Source organism: Oncorhynchus clarkii, chromosome 27, assembly GCF_045791955.1.
Source record: "Oncorhynchus clarkii lewisi isolate Uvic-CL-2024 chromosome 27, UVic_Ocla_1.0, whole genome shotgun sequence".
Classification (NCBI taxonomy): domain Eukaryota; kingdom Metazoa; phylum Chordata; class Actinopteri; order Salmoniformes; family Salmonidae; genus Oncorhynchus; species Oncorhynchus clarkii.
Window position 1 is genome coordinate 7,990,676 of NC_092173.1, and position 17,909 is coordinate 8,008,584.

General features: G+C 45.4%; 2 protein-coding genes across 2 annotated transcripts in view; both read left to right on the forward strand.

Annotated features, from left to right (window-relative positions):
• LOC139385679 (latent-transforming growth factor beta-binding protein 4-like) overlaps positions 1–7,603 on the forward strand; it is a 66,991-nt gene extending 59,388 nt beyond the window's left edge. The window contains exons 27-37 of the mRNA XM_071130946.1: positions 396–521; positions 721–864; positions 1,123–1,380; positions 1,696–1,764; positions 1,989–2,117; positions 2,244–2,390; positions 2,772–2,924; positions 3,153–3,459; positions 3,539–3,822; positions 4,067–4,216; positions 6,089–7,603. Of these exons, the coding sequence (XP_070987047.1) occupies positions 396–521; positions 721–864; positions 1,123–1,380; positions 1,696–1,764; positions 1,989–2,117; positions 2,244–2,390; positions 2,772–2,924; positions 3,153–3,459; positions 3,539–3,822; positions 4,067–4,216; positions 6,089–6,222 (1,901 nt within the window). The 3' untranslated portion in view covers positions 6,223–7,603. The remainder of the gene's footprint in view (positions 1–395; positions 522–720; positions 865–1,122; positions 1,381–1,695; positions 1,765–1,988; positions 2,118–2,243; positions 2,391–2,771; positions 2,925–3,152; positions 3,460–3,538; positions 3,823–4,066; positions 4,217–6,088) is intronic.
• Positions 7,604–11,492: 3,889 nt separating this feature from the next.
• Positions 11,493–17,905, forward strand: LOC139385519 (estrogen-related receptor delta). The gene is made up of 7 exons (XM_071130641.1): positions 11,493–11,644; positions 12,005–12,426; positions 13,774–13,890; positions 14,564–14,674; positions 14,785–14,946; positions 15,120–15,389; positions 17,231–17,905. The coding sequence occupies exons 1-7, from the start codon at positions 11,586–11,588 to the stop codon at positions 17,473–17,475; spliced, it is 1,386 nt and encodes a 461-aa protein (XP_070986742.1). The 5' UTR covers positions 11,493–11,585; the 3' UTR covers positions 17,476–17,905.
• Positions 17,906–17,909: the final 4 nt, after the last annotated feature.

A 17,909-nucleotide genomic window follows, 5' to 3' on the forward strand; every position in this document is an offset into this window, starting at 1 on the left:
TGATAGTTTGTGTAGGAATGGTTGGCAGGTTGGACACAGATGTGGGATCCAGGCTGAGGGCGGGCCGTAAGGGGTTGGTCGTCATGGCAGCTGTGTTTGATTGATGTGTCCGGGTTGGAGGCTTTCGCCGCGCAGATGCTCGGTCACAAGACTGCCGTTCGCCTTTCCTTGCACACACACACACAGACCGACACACACACACATTATGAAAAAGATCTAGGGATGTATCTCACTGTGTTGTTTTCACCCAACTGTTGCTTTATACCTTTAAATAATTGAGTCAAGTTTGTCCTAACTGTAATGAAGACAATGACCATGCTAGAGACCATATTTCTGATTCACATAGGAGGGATGTCATCTCTCTCTCCACTTCTGTTTCTTCTTCTCGCTCACAGATATCAATGAGTGTGCCAATGAGACCGTATGCGGGGAGCATGCGTTCTGCCAGAACCTAATTGGAACATACCAGTGCATGTGTGACCAGGGCTACACAGCCACCAGCGATGGGAAGGGATGTGTGGGTACGTCTCAACACAGATGCACGAGTCTCTGATAAGTGTACAAACATTGCCATTCTGCTGTCCTATCATCTGTCATTGTCTTAGCTTGATTTAGCCTACATGGTTATACCTTTTCACCCTATATTTCTCTCTCTCTCTCTCTCTCTCTCTCTCTCGCTCCTTTCTCTCCATCTCTCTCTTTCCCTCTATCTCTTTCTAGATGAAAACGAGTGTGAGACTATGCAGGGCGTGTGTGGCGCGGCGCGCTGTGAGAATGTGGATGGCTCCTTCATGTGTGAGTGTCCAGGAGAGGGGGAAGAGTTTGATACGCGCTCAGGACAGTGCCTCAGCACTCCCCGACCAGGTACTATACGCTGTCCAACACTATTGTGCTTTTCGAGGATTATCTAGATAAGCTTGTTTTTTACCGTACAAAAATATACATTTCTACTCCCTCACAGTTTTATTGGCATTTAACATCAGTTTGTGCAACAAGTGCCCATTCAAACACCTTGGCGTTGCTGCCCCCTGTTGTTCATGAGGGAACGCTGTACTGTCTTGGTGGTCAGCAGCGCAGCCATAACCATACACACCTCAAACATCACATCCACGTGTCTCACAGGTCGTCCGGCGTACCCTGGCGGCTCCTCCTCTTCTTCGTCTTCCTCCACCACCGGTCTCGGTCCCCAGCGCCGGCCCGATGCGTCCCAGCTGCCCCTTGCCCGGCCTGGCGAGTTCAGGGAGTGTTACTACAGCACCGGGGAGCAGAGCTCGTGCAGCGTCCTGGCCCGCAACACCACCCAGCAGGAGTGCTGCTGCACCGTGGGCCAGGGCTGGGGCATGGGCTGCCAGTATGACCCCTGTCCTCCGCTAGGCACAGGTAGGGTGATCAACCAGTGATCAACCCTGATGTCAACAGTATGTCTATGGTATGACAACCACAGGAGGTTGGTGGCACCGTAATTGGGGAGGACGGGCTCGTGGTAATGGCTGGAGCGGAATTAGTGGAATGGTATCAAATACATCAAACACATGGTTTCCATTCTATGTATAAGACTAAAGTCAATATGTATGTCTATGGTAGACTCCTGGAGTCACATCCACCTGACAACCCACTCAGAAAAAGCTATTCCTGATGTTGTGAAGTGTTCCTCTCTGATATGTCTTGTTGTTGTTTCCTGTGGGTGCTGTTCAGCTGAGCACCAGGCGTTGTGCCCCAGCGGACGAGGATATGTTACCGGGTCAGGAGCATTTAGCTACAAAGGTAACGACGGTCTCACATACACACACGGCAGGTAGCCTAGCGGGCCGGTAACCCGAAAGGTTACTAGTTCAAGTCCCTGAGCCGACTAATTGAAAAATCTTGAGCGAGGCACTTAAACTCTCATTTCTCCAGAGTTGCTGTCAATAATGGCTGATTTTGACACACATGATTTGTATTAATGTTTGACCTGTACCTATAATCCAGGCCTTTCTCTCCTCTCACAGATGTGGATGAGTGTAAACTGTTCCACCCTGAGGTGTGTAAGAACGGTGTATGTGTCAACAACATCCCTGGCTACTCCTGCTACTGCACCATTGGCTACTACTACGACGATGTGTTTCTGGAGTGCATCGGTTAGCGGCCTTTCTTTATCAGTGATATTGGGCTGTTTTGACCCAGACTTTATCATTTGTGATTGAACTTAATGGATGTACATAATGGGTAGGTTCCTAAAATATCATCTCTCTCTCTCCTGGTAGATGTTGATGAGTGTGAGGCAGGGGAGGACAGCTGTCCAGGGGGAATCTGCGTCAACATATTAGGCTCACACGTCTGTACCTGCGAGCCTCCTCTTGTGTTGGACGACACTCATCGCAGCTGTGTCAATTCCACTGACCTCGCCGTGGGTAAGACCACACACACTGGGAGACGGGAGTCCCCAATCACTCTCACCTCATGAGTCCACAATCACTCTCACCTCATGAGTCCACAATCACTCTCACCTCATGAGTCCACAATCACTCTCACCTCATGAGTCCACAATCACTCTCACCTCATGAGTCCACACTACTCAAATGTCACATATTAGCTCAAGCTGTGAGGTCTCTCTCACTGTCTCTGTTTTTCATCTCTCTCTCTCTCTGCCTTTCCCCATCTATCGTTCCCTCATTTTTCTCCATCTTCCTTTGTCTCTCTTTCTCCATCTTCCTTTTTTATTAATCTATCTGTCTCTCTTTTCCATCTCCCCCTTCCCCTCCTCATTCCTGTCCTCTCCCTCGTGCCTCCAGATGAGAACCTATCGTTCTGCTGGCAGTTTGTCACAGCAGACCTGGTGTGTCAGAGCCCCCTGCTGGGTGGACAGGTCACCTTCACTGAGTGCTGCTGTCTGTATGGAGAGGGCTGGGGACTGCATTGTGCTCTGTGTCCTGCCAGAGACTCAGGTACTACTGGACTGACCACACACTCACTGATGCGCTACTACGGCCACGCTGAATGTGGATGAGTATTTACATTGAACAATCTGCTGTGTTAGCATTTTTGTCATAAGATAGAAGCAAAATGATAGAAGCAAAATGTTTTGAAACAGTGTTGTGTTTATGGGCATGTTTAAAGTTTGGGGAAAGTGTCATTTTTGGTCTACGCCTCTTTTCCTTCTCTCCCTCTGTCAGAGGACTATGAGGCTCGCTGTAACGTCTTCCTGGGGCCCCCAGAGTTTCCTCCCCCCTTCCCTGACCCCTACGGGCCGGACCCAGGGCCAGGACCCGGCAGAGGAGGAGAGGGAGGAGGAGGAGTGGGGTATCGCGTGCCCTATGGACCGGACTCCTTCCCAGACCCCATCCCCCGCAGGCCTGAGTACCCCCAGCCTGACTATGACGACTACACACCAGCGGGAGGCAGCAGGTCTGGCTTCAGAAGCAGAACGCCCAGCACCTTCAGCGTCCCAGAGAGCCCATACAGACGACCCTCAGGATACATGTAACACACTGCCCTATTCACCACACTCACTCATTCACATACATAAGACATACATACATGTTGGATTTCTCCCTCCCAGTCCTGAGCGGTACTATGACGAGGACGACTACGGCCCGCCTGACGCTCCTCCGAGACCCCATCTCCGGACCCTCCCAGACCCTCGTTCTGAGCTTGCCTTTGGGGCGCGACCCCCTCCCCCCATCCGAGAGGGCCTCCCTCTGAGTCTGGCCCCCCTCTCGGACAGTGACCCCTACAGTGAGGAGGAGGAGAGGCCAGAACCCTGGCGTGTGGGACCCCCTTTCCCTCCGTTCCCTGACAGACAGGGGCCAGGTGGTGGTGGTGGCCCACGGAGAGTCTATGAGAGTAAGCCCTCTCTTAGTGTGCATTACTGGATTTACTGTTGTAACTGTAGCCCCTAGGGCTTTCAATAGGTCAAATTAGTAGTCTTGCTGGAAGGCATTACTGTCATTTTGCCGATGCTACTGCATTACCCAAAATATTTCACATTCATTTTAAGATGTGATCTTAACCTAGGCCCTGTAAAGAATGAGTGTTTGATTAGCTATCTGTTCATAGTTCTGACCACCTCCTCCTCTCCCCACTCCAGGACGATATGAGCCGTATGCAGGCCTGAGCACAGAGGACTGTGGGATACTGCACGGCTGTGAGAACGGCAGGTGTATCCGGGTGGCGGAGGGATACACGTGTGACTGCTACGAGGGCTACGAGCTGGACATGACCTCCATGGCCTGCATAGGTAGGTATCCCTCCTCACACAATCCACAAGACAAACCCTTCAACTATTCGCAATTGTCTATATGCAAAACTCCCTGCCTTTCACTTGTCCTTCGAACCTTATGCCTTTAAATCTATTCTCTTATTCTCACATTGACATTTATGTTACAGTAAAATCTTTAGATTTACCAGTGCAATGGAGAACCTAGAAATGTCATAGATTTTGTATATATTTACCGTTTTACACATCTACCAGAACATACAGTGCATTCGGAAAGTATTCAGACCCCCTTCACTTTTCCCACATTTTGTCACAGCCTTATTGTAAAATGGATTCATTTATATTTTTTCCTCATCAATCTACACACAACACCCCATAATGACAAAGCAAAAAAACAGGTTTTTAGACATTTTTCCACATTTATTAAAAAGAAAAACAGAAATACCTTATTTACATAAGTATTCAGACCCTTTACTATGAGACTTGAAATTGAGCTCAGGTGCATCCTGTTTCCATTCATTGTCCTTGAGATGTTTCTACAACTTGATTGTAGTCCACCTGTGGTAAATGCAATTGATTGGACATCATTTGGAAAGGCACACACCTGTCTATATAAGATCCCACAGTTGACAGTGCATGTCAGAGCAAAAACCAAGCCATGAGGTCGAAGGAATTGTCTATAGAGCTAAGAGACAGGATTGAGTGAGGCACAGATCTGGGGAAGGGTACCAAAAAATGTCTGCTGCATTGAAGGTCCCCAAGAACACAGTAGCTTCCATTATTATTAAATGGAAGAAGTTTGGAACCACTAAGACTTTTCCTAGAACTGGCCGCCCGTCCAAACTGAGTAATCAGGGGAGAAGGGCCTTGGGCAGAGAGGTGACCAAGAAACCGATGGTCACTGACAGAGCTCCAGAGTTCCTCTGTGGAGATGGGAGACCTTTCCTGAAGGACAACCGTCTCTGCAGCACTCCACCAATCAGGCCTTTATGGTAGCCTGGCCAGACGGAAGACACTCTTCAGTAAAAGGCACATGACAGCCCGCTTGGAGTTTGCCAAAAGGCACCTAAAGGACTCTGAACATGAGAAATAAGATTCTCTGGTCAGATGAAACCAAGATTTAACTCTTTGACCTGAATGCCAAGCGTCACTTCTGGAGGAAACTAGGCACCGCTCATCACCTGGCCAATACCATCCCTACAGTGAAGCATGGTGGATGCAGCATCATGCTGTGGGGATGTTTTTTAGTGGCAGCAACTGTGTGACTAGTCAGGATCGAGGGAAAGATGAACGGAGCAAAGTACAGAGAGATCCTTGATGAAAACATGTTCCAGAGCGCTCAGGACCTCAGACTGGAGCGAAGGTTCACCTTCCAACAGGACAACGACCCGAAGCACACAGCCAAGACAACGGGACAAGTCTCTGAATGTTGAGTGGCACAGCCAGAGGCTGGACTTGAACCAAATCGAACATCCAACCTAACAGAGCTTGCTTGGATCTGCAGAGAAGAATGGGAGAAACTCTGAAAATACAGGTGTGCCAAGCTTGTAGCGTCATACCCAAGTAGACTTGAGGCTGTCATCGCTGCCAAAGATGCTTCAACCAAGTACTGAGTAAAGGGTCTGAATACTTATGTAAATGTGATATTTCCTTATTTATCTATTTTTTAAGCAAAAATGTGTTTGCTTTGTCATTATGGGGTATTTTGTGTAGATTGACAAGGGGGAGAAAAACACTATATAATCCATTTTAGAATAAGGCTGTAACGTAACAAAATTTGGAAAAGTAAAGGGGTCTGAATAATTACCGAATGCACTGTATACACATTTGGACGTTCACTGATTCACATGCTTGTGTTTTCAATTGTGACTTTGTTCTGCTTCTTATGTCCAGACATCAATGAATGTGTGAATCCTGACAACGCGTGTGCGAACGGCCGATGCGTCGACACAGACGGCTCCTATCGCTGTGTGTGCCACCGGGGCTACGTCATGTCCCGCCGGCCCAACCACTGTGTGGCAGCATAACACAGCTACTACATTGTCTTCCCCCACTCATCAGTCCTATCTGCTACCGGGGAAGTGTTCCCTCTGGCCTCCACAAGCTCGGGTCAGGGGCTCACGAAAGTACCTGTCCATTTTCTGACCCGAGAGAAAAGCTGAGAGGGTTGTTCTCTGAAGAAAACGCCGACGTAACTGACTGTGTCTGAGAGAGATTTGAGAGAGATTTGAGTCCAAAGAACTCTGATATTAACACGGTTTGAGTTCTATACAAGCACACACAACTCATTATATATACACATGAGCTCAACCAAGCACATACACTCGAGACTGTTATTATAAAGCAGGTAAATAAATATGTCCATTCGCCAAACCCTTTCCTTTGATGTTGAAATGCGTAGTGGTGAAAAAGAGGTTAACGTACATTGTGCAGAATCCTAACGATACGAACACGTATCTAAAGGTAGGATCCGGCCCGTCGAGATGGCTCACTTTGAGCTCAATCATGATCAACACACCGTGTTCTTCTGCCTCGACCCTGAGGCAGACGGGAACCATTGAATGGGGCCAGTGTAGTCTCTTAAGACGAAGATGACAAGCTACTGCTACTGACGAGCAGAGCCTTTGTCTAAAGGCAGAATCTCTGTCTGTGGATGTTTTGTTAACGAACGCTCTCTTTAGCTGGAATGTACAGGAAGCACAGCAACATCACGACATCGCTGAACCAAATGTCTGTCACTCGAAAATGTCAGTGACTTGTAATTCTCTCCATTTGTTGATTTTACAACCCCGCCGGAGTTTGTTTTTGTGATTGCTTCTTGTATTAGTGTATGCTGTTTAAAGTTAAGTTGCTCTTTATGTAATGATACCTTGTATTATTTTATAGAAATGTATATGCTACACATCACTGACGTGTCTGTACATTTTATTTCTTTCGACTTTTGTAGCCAAATTGGATTTTTTTTTTTCTTCATTTTTCATGAGAATCGAATGTACCTGAAAACTGTTATAAGATAGTTTACTTTTGTATTCACAATTTGAAATGTTGTTTGTGTGATCAAAACACAATCTGTGATAAAATACCATGTGCATATCTACAATTGAGAACGTTTTTTACCAAATGGTATCTGTTTCAGAGAGTAGAACCTTCTCTGTAAATGTCTCTACTTCCTGATGTAGTTTACAAGCTGAAACAAACCCGAAAGCATTTCCACCTTTCAGCACCTAAAGATGTATAACACTATGCACTGTATTTGTGGATGACGTAGCTCTTGTGTACTTTTTACTCGCAACTTTGTACATTTTTTCAATTTGTTTCTGGAATTTGTTCATTGTTTTGTCAGTGATTTTTGTATCATTATTGCTATGAAAACAATTTGAAAATATATTTGCACACTTTCCATTCCAAGTGGCTTTTGGATCTCATTCATTGTGACAGAATCGTATACACTTTTACTTTACAAGGCAGTTGTTATAAAGTAGTAACATATTGGAAGCTGGTTCAGTATTGGGAGTAAACCAGTGGTGTAGGTATAACACAGTATTTTGATTTAGCCTGACGATTTAAACTAAATTATTCAGCTGTTTTGTCGTTCGCTACATACTTTGTGGTGACGAGGGGCACAAGGGGCGTTGTAGAAAACAAAGCAATCAGCGATTGGATCGTCTCTAACCAATCAGAGTATCAAATGCCAATGACACATTTTCAAACCGCCGCATGTGTTCTAGCTTTGTCTCAACCTATTGGTTTTTGGACCAATCAGAATGTGTTCCCATTTGGTGAAGGGTCGCAGAGGTACTCAGATCCAGACTCATTGCGGAGAAGTAGCGTTTAGCCGGTGTGGGTAGCCAGGCTAATTTGGATTAGCATCATTATCACTGTCCCTATCTTGCACTGTCATAACAGCAGTTTCCACCTCTCGCACTCATGGTCTGTGGCTAGGCCTCTAATCCATTTACCTGCTACTCGAACCCTAATTCCCAGTAGTGTTTATAAGGATCCCATGTCTAATCTATTTTATAGGCCAATCCTTCTCCACCACACACTACGAAAGCTGATTAAAGAGGTTCACTTCGTACTTAATTATCTCTTGCGGATTGCAAGTGCTAGCGGAATATCTGCTTTTTCTGTCTGTTCTCTCCCCTTATCACCTACCCTGAATCTGGCCCAAATGACTGGAAGACCGGTGTTAACACTTACCACTTGCTGGCAGATACTGTAAGTGGCAGCTTCAGAGTAATTGTAATGCCTTATTATTATTGTGTTTACCAATAACCAGCCACAACCAAATTTGCTGTTATTTTGTTGTTTATCCGTTGTTTATTACAAATATAGCCCACATTTACACTCAGTATACTGCAATTACACTGAGTATACCAAACATTAGGAACCCCCCTTCAGCCTCAATTAGTTGGACCATGGACTCTACAAGGTGTCGAAAGCGTTCCACAGGGATGCTGGCCCATGTTGACACCAATGCCCACAGTTGTGTGAAGTTGGCTGGATGTCCTTTGGGTGGTGGACCATCCTTGATACACACGGGAAACTGTTGAGCGGGGGGAAACCCAGCAGCGTTACAGTTCTTGACACAAACCAGTGCCCCTGGCCCCTACTACCATACCCCGTTCAAGGCACTTAAATGTGTTGTCTTGCCCATTCACCCTCTGAATGGCACACATACACGATCCATGTCTCAATTGTCTCGAGGCTTAAAAGTCCTTATTTAACCTGTCTCCTCCCCTTCATCTACTCTTACTGATGGGGATTTAACAAGTGACATCAATGAGGGATCATAGCGTTCAACTGGATTCACCTGGTCAATCTATGTCATGGAAATAGCAGGTGTTCTTAATGTTTTGTACACTCAGTGTATTTCACTCAGCCTTAAAACATGTAGTCACTATGGAGCCTCTATTAAATGACCATTAAAGCAGTAAGAGTACCTTATAAACAGGCATTAGTAGTATTACAGTTGTGTTACAATGTAAGCCTGTTACAATGTAATGATATGGAATCAGGGACCAGATGAGATAACAGTAGGCTCCTGTTCCGCTGGCTCCATCACACAGAGAGAGGGAGAGAAAACGAGAGAGAGTTTAGTCCTGTCTGTACCATTGACCTGTACTGTGACAGAGCATGAAAACTGGTCCCAGGCCTCAATACACTCCCAGGGAGCTACAGTATCACTTGATTTCACCCACTAGCACTGATGGTGCTGTTTGTGTTAACAGGGTCAACTGAGTCTCTCTCTCTCTCTCTCTGTGTGTGTGTGTCCGTGTGGGGAGAGGGGTGGGGGCATCTTGCTGATGCAGCCGTTGTTGGATTAGGGCTGAGGAGGAATAAGAGAAGTGTCAGACTAGACAGTAATCCTATCTCCCTGTACTGGGGGCCTACTGTGGTCAGAACCGGGTCAGTGTGCTGCTGCGCTGTAATACATTTCACAGCTGGGGGATGACAAGGGCAGGGAATGTGTGCCAAAAGAGAAAACGCATCAGTGGTCCACTGTGGGAACCTTTCATCCCAAATCATTTGGAGATGGTGGATTACCATGTGTAAATATATCAGGAAACTGGCCAAAATCATATTTGTTTGGAAGAGCCACAAAAACATGATTTTATCGTGTATTGGTTAAATAATATGCAAATATATTGCTTCGTCTTTTTCTATAAGTTCCATTATTTTTCTTTTTTGATCATCTATTTTGGAACAGTGTACACAATTCAAAGTGATGATGACCGCAATGGCTCACTTATTGGGATCCAGCTGTAACTCAGGTGAAGAGGGTATCTTGAGCCAAGCCTCGCTCTAACTTGAGTTCTTTGTCCTGATCTTTTCCACATTCTGATTGTGCCCACATTTTTGGACAGGTGTAGACCATCAAAAGACTCATTGTGATCTGATTGTGATCAGATCATCCTGCCCACCTCCGGAGGTAGTCAGACACACAGTGTGTCTTTACAAGTGTAGACAGATCTGGACATAGAAACATTTTAAATCATAATTATTTTGCCCATTGAATAATTACATCAATATGTTTCTTACAATAAATAAATACATATTATTTGGAAAGAATAGCTGTGAAATAGTTTGCATAAAAGGGACCAGGAAATGTGGTCACAATGCAGACACAGACACATTTCTGGAAATGTGCGCACAATCAGAATGCAGACAAGATCCGGACAAAGGACCCATGTTAACACCAGGTATAAACGGGGCTTGGGTGTCTGATGACTGGATTTGGATATTCTAGCTCCTCACAGGGTTTTCACACATCCGGGTTGTCCAAAAGTGCTGCTTCAGCACCCCTGCCAACGCACTGGCAATGGATGGCTCCTAATCCTCACCCTCCAGCCACCCTAACCCTCCTACCTAATCACCCCCTCCCCTCTCACCAGCTGTAAGCCCTGTCCTGTACATGTACCTGACCTACTGACAAGTTCCAAGTAAGAGTCCCCTCTCTCTTTCCACTCCCTCCCTCCACTCCCTTTATCTAGTCTAATTCTATCCCTTGGTTTTCCGGTTTGTTCTAATTCCCCCTGCCTGCCTCTCACTTTCGCTCTAGCTCACTTTACCTGACTTTCACAGGTTAACCATGCAAACTCACTTCAAAGAGAGAGGCCTATGTGGGGCTATGTGAGACTTGAAAATCTTAATTAGCATACTTCAGTAATAGTGATGCATTTTTGGTTCAGGAATTAGAATACTACTGTTACCAATATGCAACTTATCGCTTTCAAAAGTGAGACTTTGCTGCGAGGTACAACAAATACCTGGAAGCAAAGAGGATGCCGTGTCCGTGAGTCTGGTCCGAGTGCTTTCTCTGTTTACACCAAACAGCATAAGAGGGAAATGCTGGTCCCACAATGACAGAGGTGAGGGAGAGAGGAGTCTGGAACACAGAAGAGCAATGGAAAAAATGACTAGTAAAATGCATTTAATGACAACTTAGCAAAACCAACAGACATAGTGCATGGTGTTCCGTCATAAGCAATAACGTGTCATCTTATCACCTTACTTTGATAACACTTTGTCACAAAGAGGGAACAGTGAAAATCCTATTTTAACAAATCTTGTTCATACGTTGACGAGTGTATCATGTATAAACGTTAGCTTGTGTGTAATATGTAAATATGTATGCTAAACACAATATAAGTGAGAAGAGAATGAAACCATCAACAAACGTTCAGTGCTTGTCAAGGATTAGTCCGCCAGGCCCCGCCCCTTTCTAATGACACAGGACTTCACAGCTAAATAAACCTGCGGCTATAACTTTGGCTCTTGTCTCAAGAGTCCTCCCTCTGTCACTATCTCTATACCGTTGGCTCCCAAACCAGGATACTAGAATACTATTACTACCTTGACACATCTCCTTGAGACTTTCTTCCTTGATATGGATCTAAAGGGTTTTTGCCTGAGTGAAAAGGTCAATTTTCTCAGCCAGCACAACCAGTAAGAGTCATTGAGATTTATGTTCTTTTTTTGCCATTCCTATCATAGATACGTTTTTATTGGTCATTCATCTGATTGCCATCATTTGTTTGCTGTTCATGTGTGTTTGTTTTAATTAAAGCATTATATAAGGCTTAATTTAGTTGTTTTTTAAAAAGTTATTATTATGTGTCTGTAGAATAAGTGCAACAGTTGATTTCCTCCATTGGGAACATGAATAGAGGTGGTGGTCCTTGAGGTGGCAGACAATCCCGGAGTCTGCATGCCACACTGTTATTGTAGCAGCTCACAGAATCCACAATGGGGTATTATTTCAGTGAGATTATATTTTTGTCATGATCATTTCAATTGTGCCATCAGCCTGTTGGTCTCCTCAAACACCGACGACGCTCCTTCACCAGATGATACATGTAACAAGACGGATCCACCCAGCCCTACCTTCGCCCTGGACAGCACCACGCCATTCAGTCCAAGCTCGGACAGCAGTGGATACAGTTTATTTTCACAGGGTCACTCGATGGACCCGGAATCCCCGAGTTCGAGCAGCAGCGGCAGCGTTGTCAGCGCAGCACCGGACACTAGCGGCGCAGCTACATTTTGGTCGGAGCGCAGTTTGGCGCTCTCGGCGCACGTTGACTCCATCCTCAAATGTGACTACCTATCGTCTCTGCGCCCTGGACCTAAAAGGCTGTGCCTAGTTTGCGGCGACTTTGCATCAGGATATCACTACGGAGTAGCGTCGTGTGAGGCATGCAAGGCTTTCTTCAAGAGGACAATTCAAGGTAAACAAAAGTGTATACGTTTTTGCAAAAAAACGGATAGAACATCAAATCAAGCCGTCTGTGATGGTGTGTGTTGCGTGCACTGTGTGCGAGCGTGCACGTGTGATACATTTAGGACATAACGAAGTTCTTGCCTAGATTTTAATTAATAAAATAATCAATAATCTATTAGAGGGGGAAGCGCAAATGAGGCTGATTGCTGCATACACAGATTTCCAATAGTTATGTCAGCCGCAGACTCAGCTATGGGATTGATTTTTGTGTGAAGACTCAATGTGCTCCATATTGGTTGATGGCCCCAGAAATGATTTATTGTCCCCCACGATGAATTCTGTGGATCTGTCTCCGTCCGTTCGTACGGTCGTCACACGCGACAGGCCTATCTCAGACAGCACTGGTCCGATTTTGACGAAACTTGGGTGAATGATGTGTCTTGCCATAGATATCTGATTTCTTAATATAATCCGAAATATTGGATTTTTGCTCTCTGAAACTAGAGAGGATTATTCTCTGCTCAAGTGTTCCAAAATTACTGACGCATGATATTGATCTAGTGACGCCTGATGCATTAATGACTGATTTTCAACAATATTTTACTATGTGCCTAATTTCAAGTATGCTTACAGTTGAATGAAAATGACTTTATCTAATTATTTTATTCTCATTTATCAAAAGTGGATTTTCATAATGCGTTCTTTTAGCAATTGTGACCTTCAAAGTGTGAACATGCAGATAAACGTGTTATTGTGCCTAAAACACCACACAACACATTTACATTTCCTGTGAAAGGCAATATGAAGAGGTGCCAATCTCCTGTTAAAAATTATCCTGTTAAATCTCCTGTTAAAAAATAATCTCAGAGCCTCTTGGGACAGGGGAGGGTTTAGGGGGAAGCTCATTGATTGAGGGCCCTTGGCCCCTAGATCACCCCCAGATCCAGACCCGCTTGTCTGGGTATAGATGGGTGGGAGAAATTAGTCAATACTCTATTAAATCCCTTTTTGTCTTGTGTGAGGCCAAACGTTATAACACTTGTGGTGGGAGTTAGGCTCAGTGTGAAATAACTTTACTTTTTTCATGGTGCCACAGACAGTAAAACTCAGTTAACCACCAGGTGGCAAGGGTAAGCCATGGTGGCACACCCCCTAAACACACACTTTGTTTTACAGCATGACAATTTCACCTTTAGGCTGACTGAAAAGTTAAGCATCAAGAATGCACTGTAAGAAAGACACTGTAAAATGCAGTATCACCATTTGGATGACATTATTGCGACATTGGCCTTGCTGACTGGTAACCTCAAGTATCCAGGGGGTGTAAACAGAGCTGTGCTTTCTGTGTTTCCAGGTAACATTGACTACAGCTGCCCTGTGATGAACGATTGTGAGATCACCAAGCGTCGGAGGAAGTCGTGCCAAGCGTGCCGCTTCCAGAAGTGCCTGCGTGCCGGCATGATGAAGGAAGGTGAGACTTGATGACCAACTCATCTCAATGGAATCACTTGGCTCAATAAATGGACATGCTTAAGCGTACAGGCCCACAGAGCACGTACAGCCTGAAGTAGAGTTTCAAATTACTCAACCTCTTTTTGTATTTGTATTTATTAAGGATCCCAATTAGCTGCTGCCAAGGCAGCAGATACTGCACTCTTCCTGGGGTCCAGCAACATTAAGGCTGTTATATACAATTTTAAATATTACATGACGTTACATTTCCCTCAGGCCACTATTCAACTACCACATATCTACAATACAAAACCCATGTGTACGTGTGTGTAGAATACGTGTCTTATCATGTGTAGAGTGCGTGTCTTATCGCGTGTGTGTGTGTGTGTGTGTGTGTGTGTGTGTGTGTGTGTGTGTGTGTGTGTGTGTGTGTGTGTGTGTGTGTGTGTGTGTGTGTGTGTGTGTGTGTGTGTGTGTGTGTGTGTGTGTGTGTGTGTGTGTGTTTTCACAGTCCCCGCTGTTCCATAAGGTGTATTTGCATCAGTTACCTGATGTGGAATAGAGGTCCATGTGGCCATGGCTCTATCTATTACCACTGTGCACCTTCCATTGTCTGTTCTTGACTTGGGGATTGAGGATCAATCAATGAGGAAACATGATGATCACTGATAATCGTGTTTGTGTCACTACAGGTGTTCGCATGGACCGAGTCAGAGGAGGACGTCAGAAGTACAAGAGAAGGGGGGACTCTGGCCTCTCTCTTTATACGAAGGCCCCAGACACACACCCTGTCAAGTCCAACGGTGTGTACCCTTTGTCGTGCAACACTCACACACTCCAATAAGAGCCGTGTCAGTCACAAACGGGAGTACATAAGAGTACATTACTAATATATCTGTTTGACCTCTTTCAGGAAACAAAGTGATCTCCCAGCTCCTCTTGAAAGAGCCAGCCCCCCTGTGTGCCACGCCTGACAACTCAACCAATGATGACAACCTTAAAGCCCTGCTGATGCTGTGTGACCTCCTAAACAGGGAACTCCTGGTCATGATTGGCTGGGCAAAGCATATCCCAGGTACCCACTTCTGTTGCTCTTGTATGTCTTGTTAAATAAACATGAGTCCCTTAAATAAAGGTTAAATAAAAAATACTATGCAATGCCATTTTACACTGGTACAAATGGACAAGGTAAACTTTTTATACTGTGAGAACCTATGGAGTGTTACGTTTCCATATTTGCCCTTCCAGGCTTCTCTGCCCTTTCATTGGTGGACCAGATGGCCCTGCTGCAGAGTGGTTGGATGGAGACACTGGTCTTGTCAGTGGTGTTTCAGTCTCTGGGCTATGGGGAGGAGCTGGTGTTTGCTGGGAACCTGCGTCTGGACCAGGCCCAGTGCAGAGCGGCAGGACTCTCTGACCTCTACACCGCCCTGAGACAGCTGACCACCAAGTACCAGCAGATGAACCTGAGCCAAGAGGAGGTGGTCACTCTCAAGGCTATGGCCCTCGCCAACTCCGGTACTAACTACATGGCATGCACTGGATATCTGTTATCAGTAGTTTGGTGTTGTCAGCTGTGACAGAGCAGACTCAAGAGACGTACACTACCAGTCAAAAGTTTTAGAACACCTACTCATTCAAGGGTTTTTCATTATTTGTACTATTTTCTACATTGTAGAATAATAGTGATGACATCAAAACTATGAAATAACACATATGGAATCATGTAGTAACCAAAAAAGTGTTAAACCAAAATATATTTTTATATTTGAGATTCTTCAAATAGCCACCCTTTGCCCTGATGACAGCTTTGCACACTCTTGGCATTCTCTCAACCCGCTTCACCTGGAATGCTTTTCCAACCGTCTTGAAGGAGATCCCACATATGCTGAGCACTTGTTGGCTACTTTTCCTTCACTCTGCGGTCCAACTCATCCCAAACCATCTCAATTAGGTTGAGTTTGTGGGATTCCAAGACTCCCCCAAAATCTATTCTAATTCCAGGTTGTAAGGCAACAAAATAAGAAAAATGCCAAGGGAGGTGAATACTTTTGCAAGCCACTGTAAAATCCCTCTTAGAAAGCATTATAAGTGTGGCAGAACTACCAAAAAGATATGCTACTATCTAACCTGCCTGGCTACTGCATACAATAATTAATTGTGTTAAATTCAGCTTTAAATCTACTACACCGTCCTCAGGCAGTCCGACATACAGCCACTCCTTCAGGACTGTGGGGAGAGTTAGGGCTCTATTCAATCCATATCGTTTAAGTTCAGCGTTGCAGCGTGATTGAAATGTAAAAGTAATGTTCCCGCGTTAGCAGAGACTGTATTCACGGTAAGCGCTGCATATGTCGGCTCAATTACCTTCACATTTCTATCACACAATCTTTAACGCTTCGGCGAGATTGACTGAATAAAGCCCCCAAGTGTGATCCACAGTGCCTTTCCCTCGGGGTGTGTCCTTGAACACACTTTTTCTCCAGGGTCAGGGTCCCCTAGCAGGGCAAGCCTGTTAAATGATGGTCAATGACTTGAAAAGCCGCTAGCTGTCAGGGAATAAATGAGTGGCTAGCCCCCCCATATTGGCAAACGTCCCTCACATGTCCTGTATTTTAGCAACGACATTCTCACAGCATTACCCAAGTCAGTATCAGCCCTCCACTTAAATTCAAATTTTTAACTACTATTAATACATTTGATATGACTAACGTTGTATTTTGTTTGTTAGGGGTCATTCTGTGAACTCATGTTATACTACATACTTTTGTGCCGACAACAACTAAATCTATGCATTTTAGTTGAATAATAGTTATTCAATCACTTCTGTATAAACTGGCACTCTTCAGATCCCCATGACAGAGAGAGGGGAGGTCTAGGTCTCTGCCAAATCTGTTCTCCAACACCCACTTCTCTCACCCCTCCCCTCCCCGCTGTGGTTCCCCAGACCCCAGCAAGTGAAAACTGATCAATATCCGACAGTGAGAAGGCTGCTTCTGCCCTCAGCCCTAATCAATAAATCCATCTGCCCCGCAAATTATCACAGGAATTCAGAAATCCATTTGGCGAGTCTGGCTGCGTTATCCAGACACACCGGGGCAGTCACACCGCCTGAGGTGGCTAGAAGGATCAGAGGAGGGAGCTTTTGTTTTTACATTTACAGTCCTTTCAGGGAAAATGAGGGTTGGCTGCATGCAACTTAGCCTTGGCCCGTCCATTATCCCTCGATGGAGAAACAAATGAGGTGGACAATGAGATCTGACATGCTGTCATGCCGAAACAAGGGGAGGTTTAACACCCGATTCCACCCACACCCAAACACCCACAGGCCTCGCTTGACCTTGTCTCTCCCCGCTCAGATGCAGAGAACCTGGAGAATGCGGAGGCAGTGCAGCGGTTCCAGGACGGACTCCATGAGGCCCTGCAGGAGTACGAGAGCTCCCAGCACACAGCAGAGCTCCACCGGGCAGGCAAGCTTCTCATGACCCTTCCCCTGCTCCGGCAGACTGCCAACCGCGCCGTGGACACCTTCTGTAGACTCCACCTGGAGGGCCGCGTGCCCATGCACAAACTCTTCCTGGAGATGCTGGACGCCAAAATATGACTGTTCCACTACACCTAACCTCCCATTGGTCCCCACAAACCTTAACCAGGTGCCCCATTGTTGAAGGGTCAGAAGTTCAGGGCTTGGTGGTTCGCAGTTTTATGACAAGCCATGGTGTCATGGAACAAGACTGACTTATAAGTCAAGGGCTCTATTCAATCCGTGTCGCGGAAGTTCAACGTTAAAGTGTGATTGAAATTTAAAGGCAATGTTCCCGCATTAGCGGCGACTGCATTCACTGTAAACTTTTGTCTATGTCAGCTCAATCGGAAATGACCTTTACAATGCTATCGTGCAATCTATAACGCTTCAGCAATAAAGACTGAATAGTATAGTATTGCATATTTTTGAGGTACTTTTTCAGAGGAGAGTATGTACAAATGTTTTCTTATATCATGGCGACTTTCGAGCCATGATATTCAGTCACTATGAAA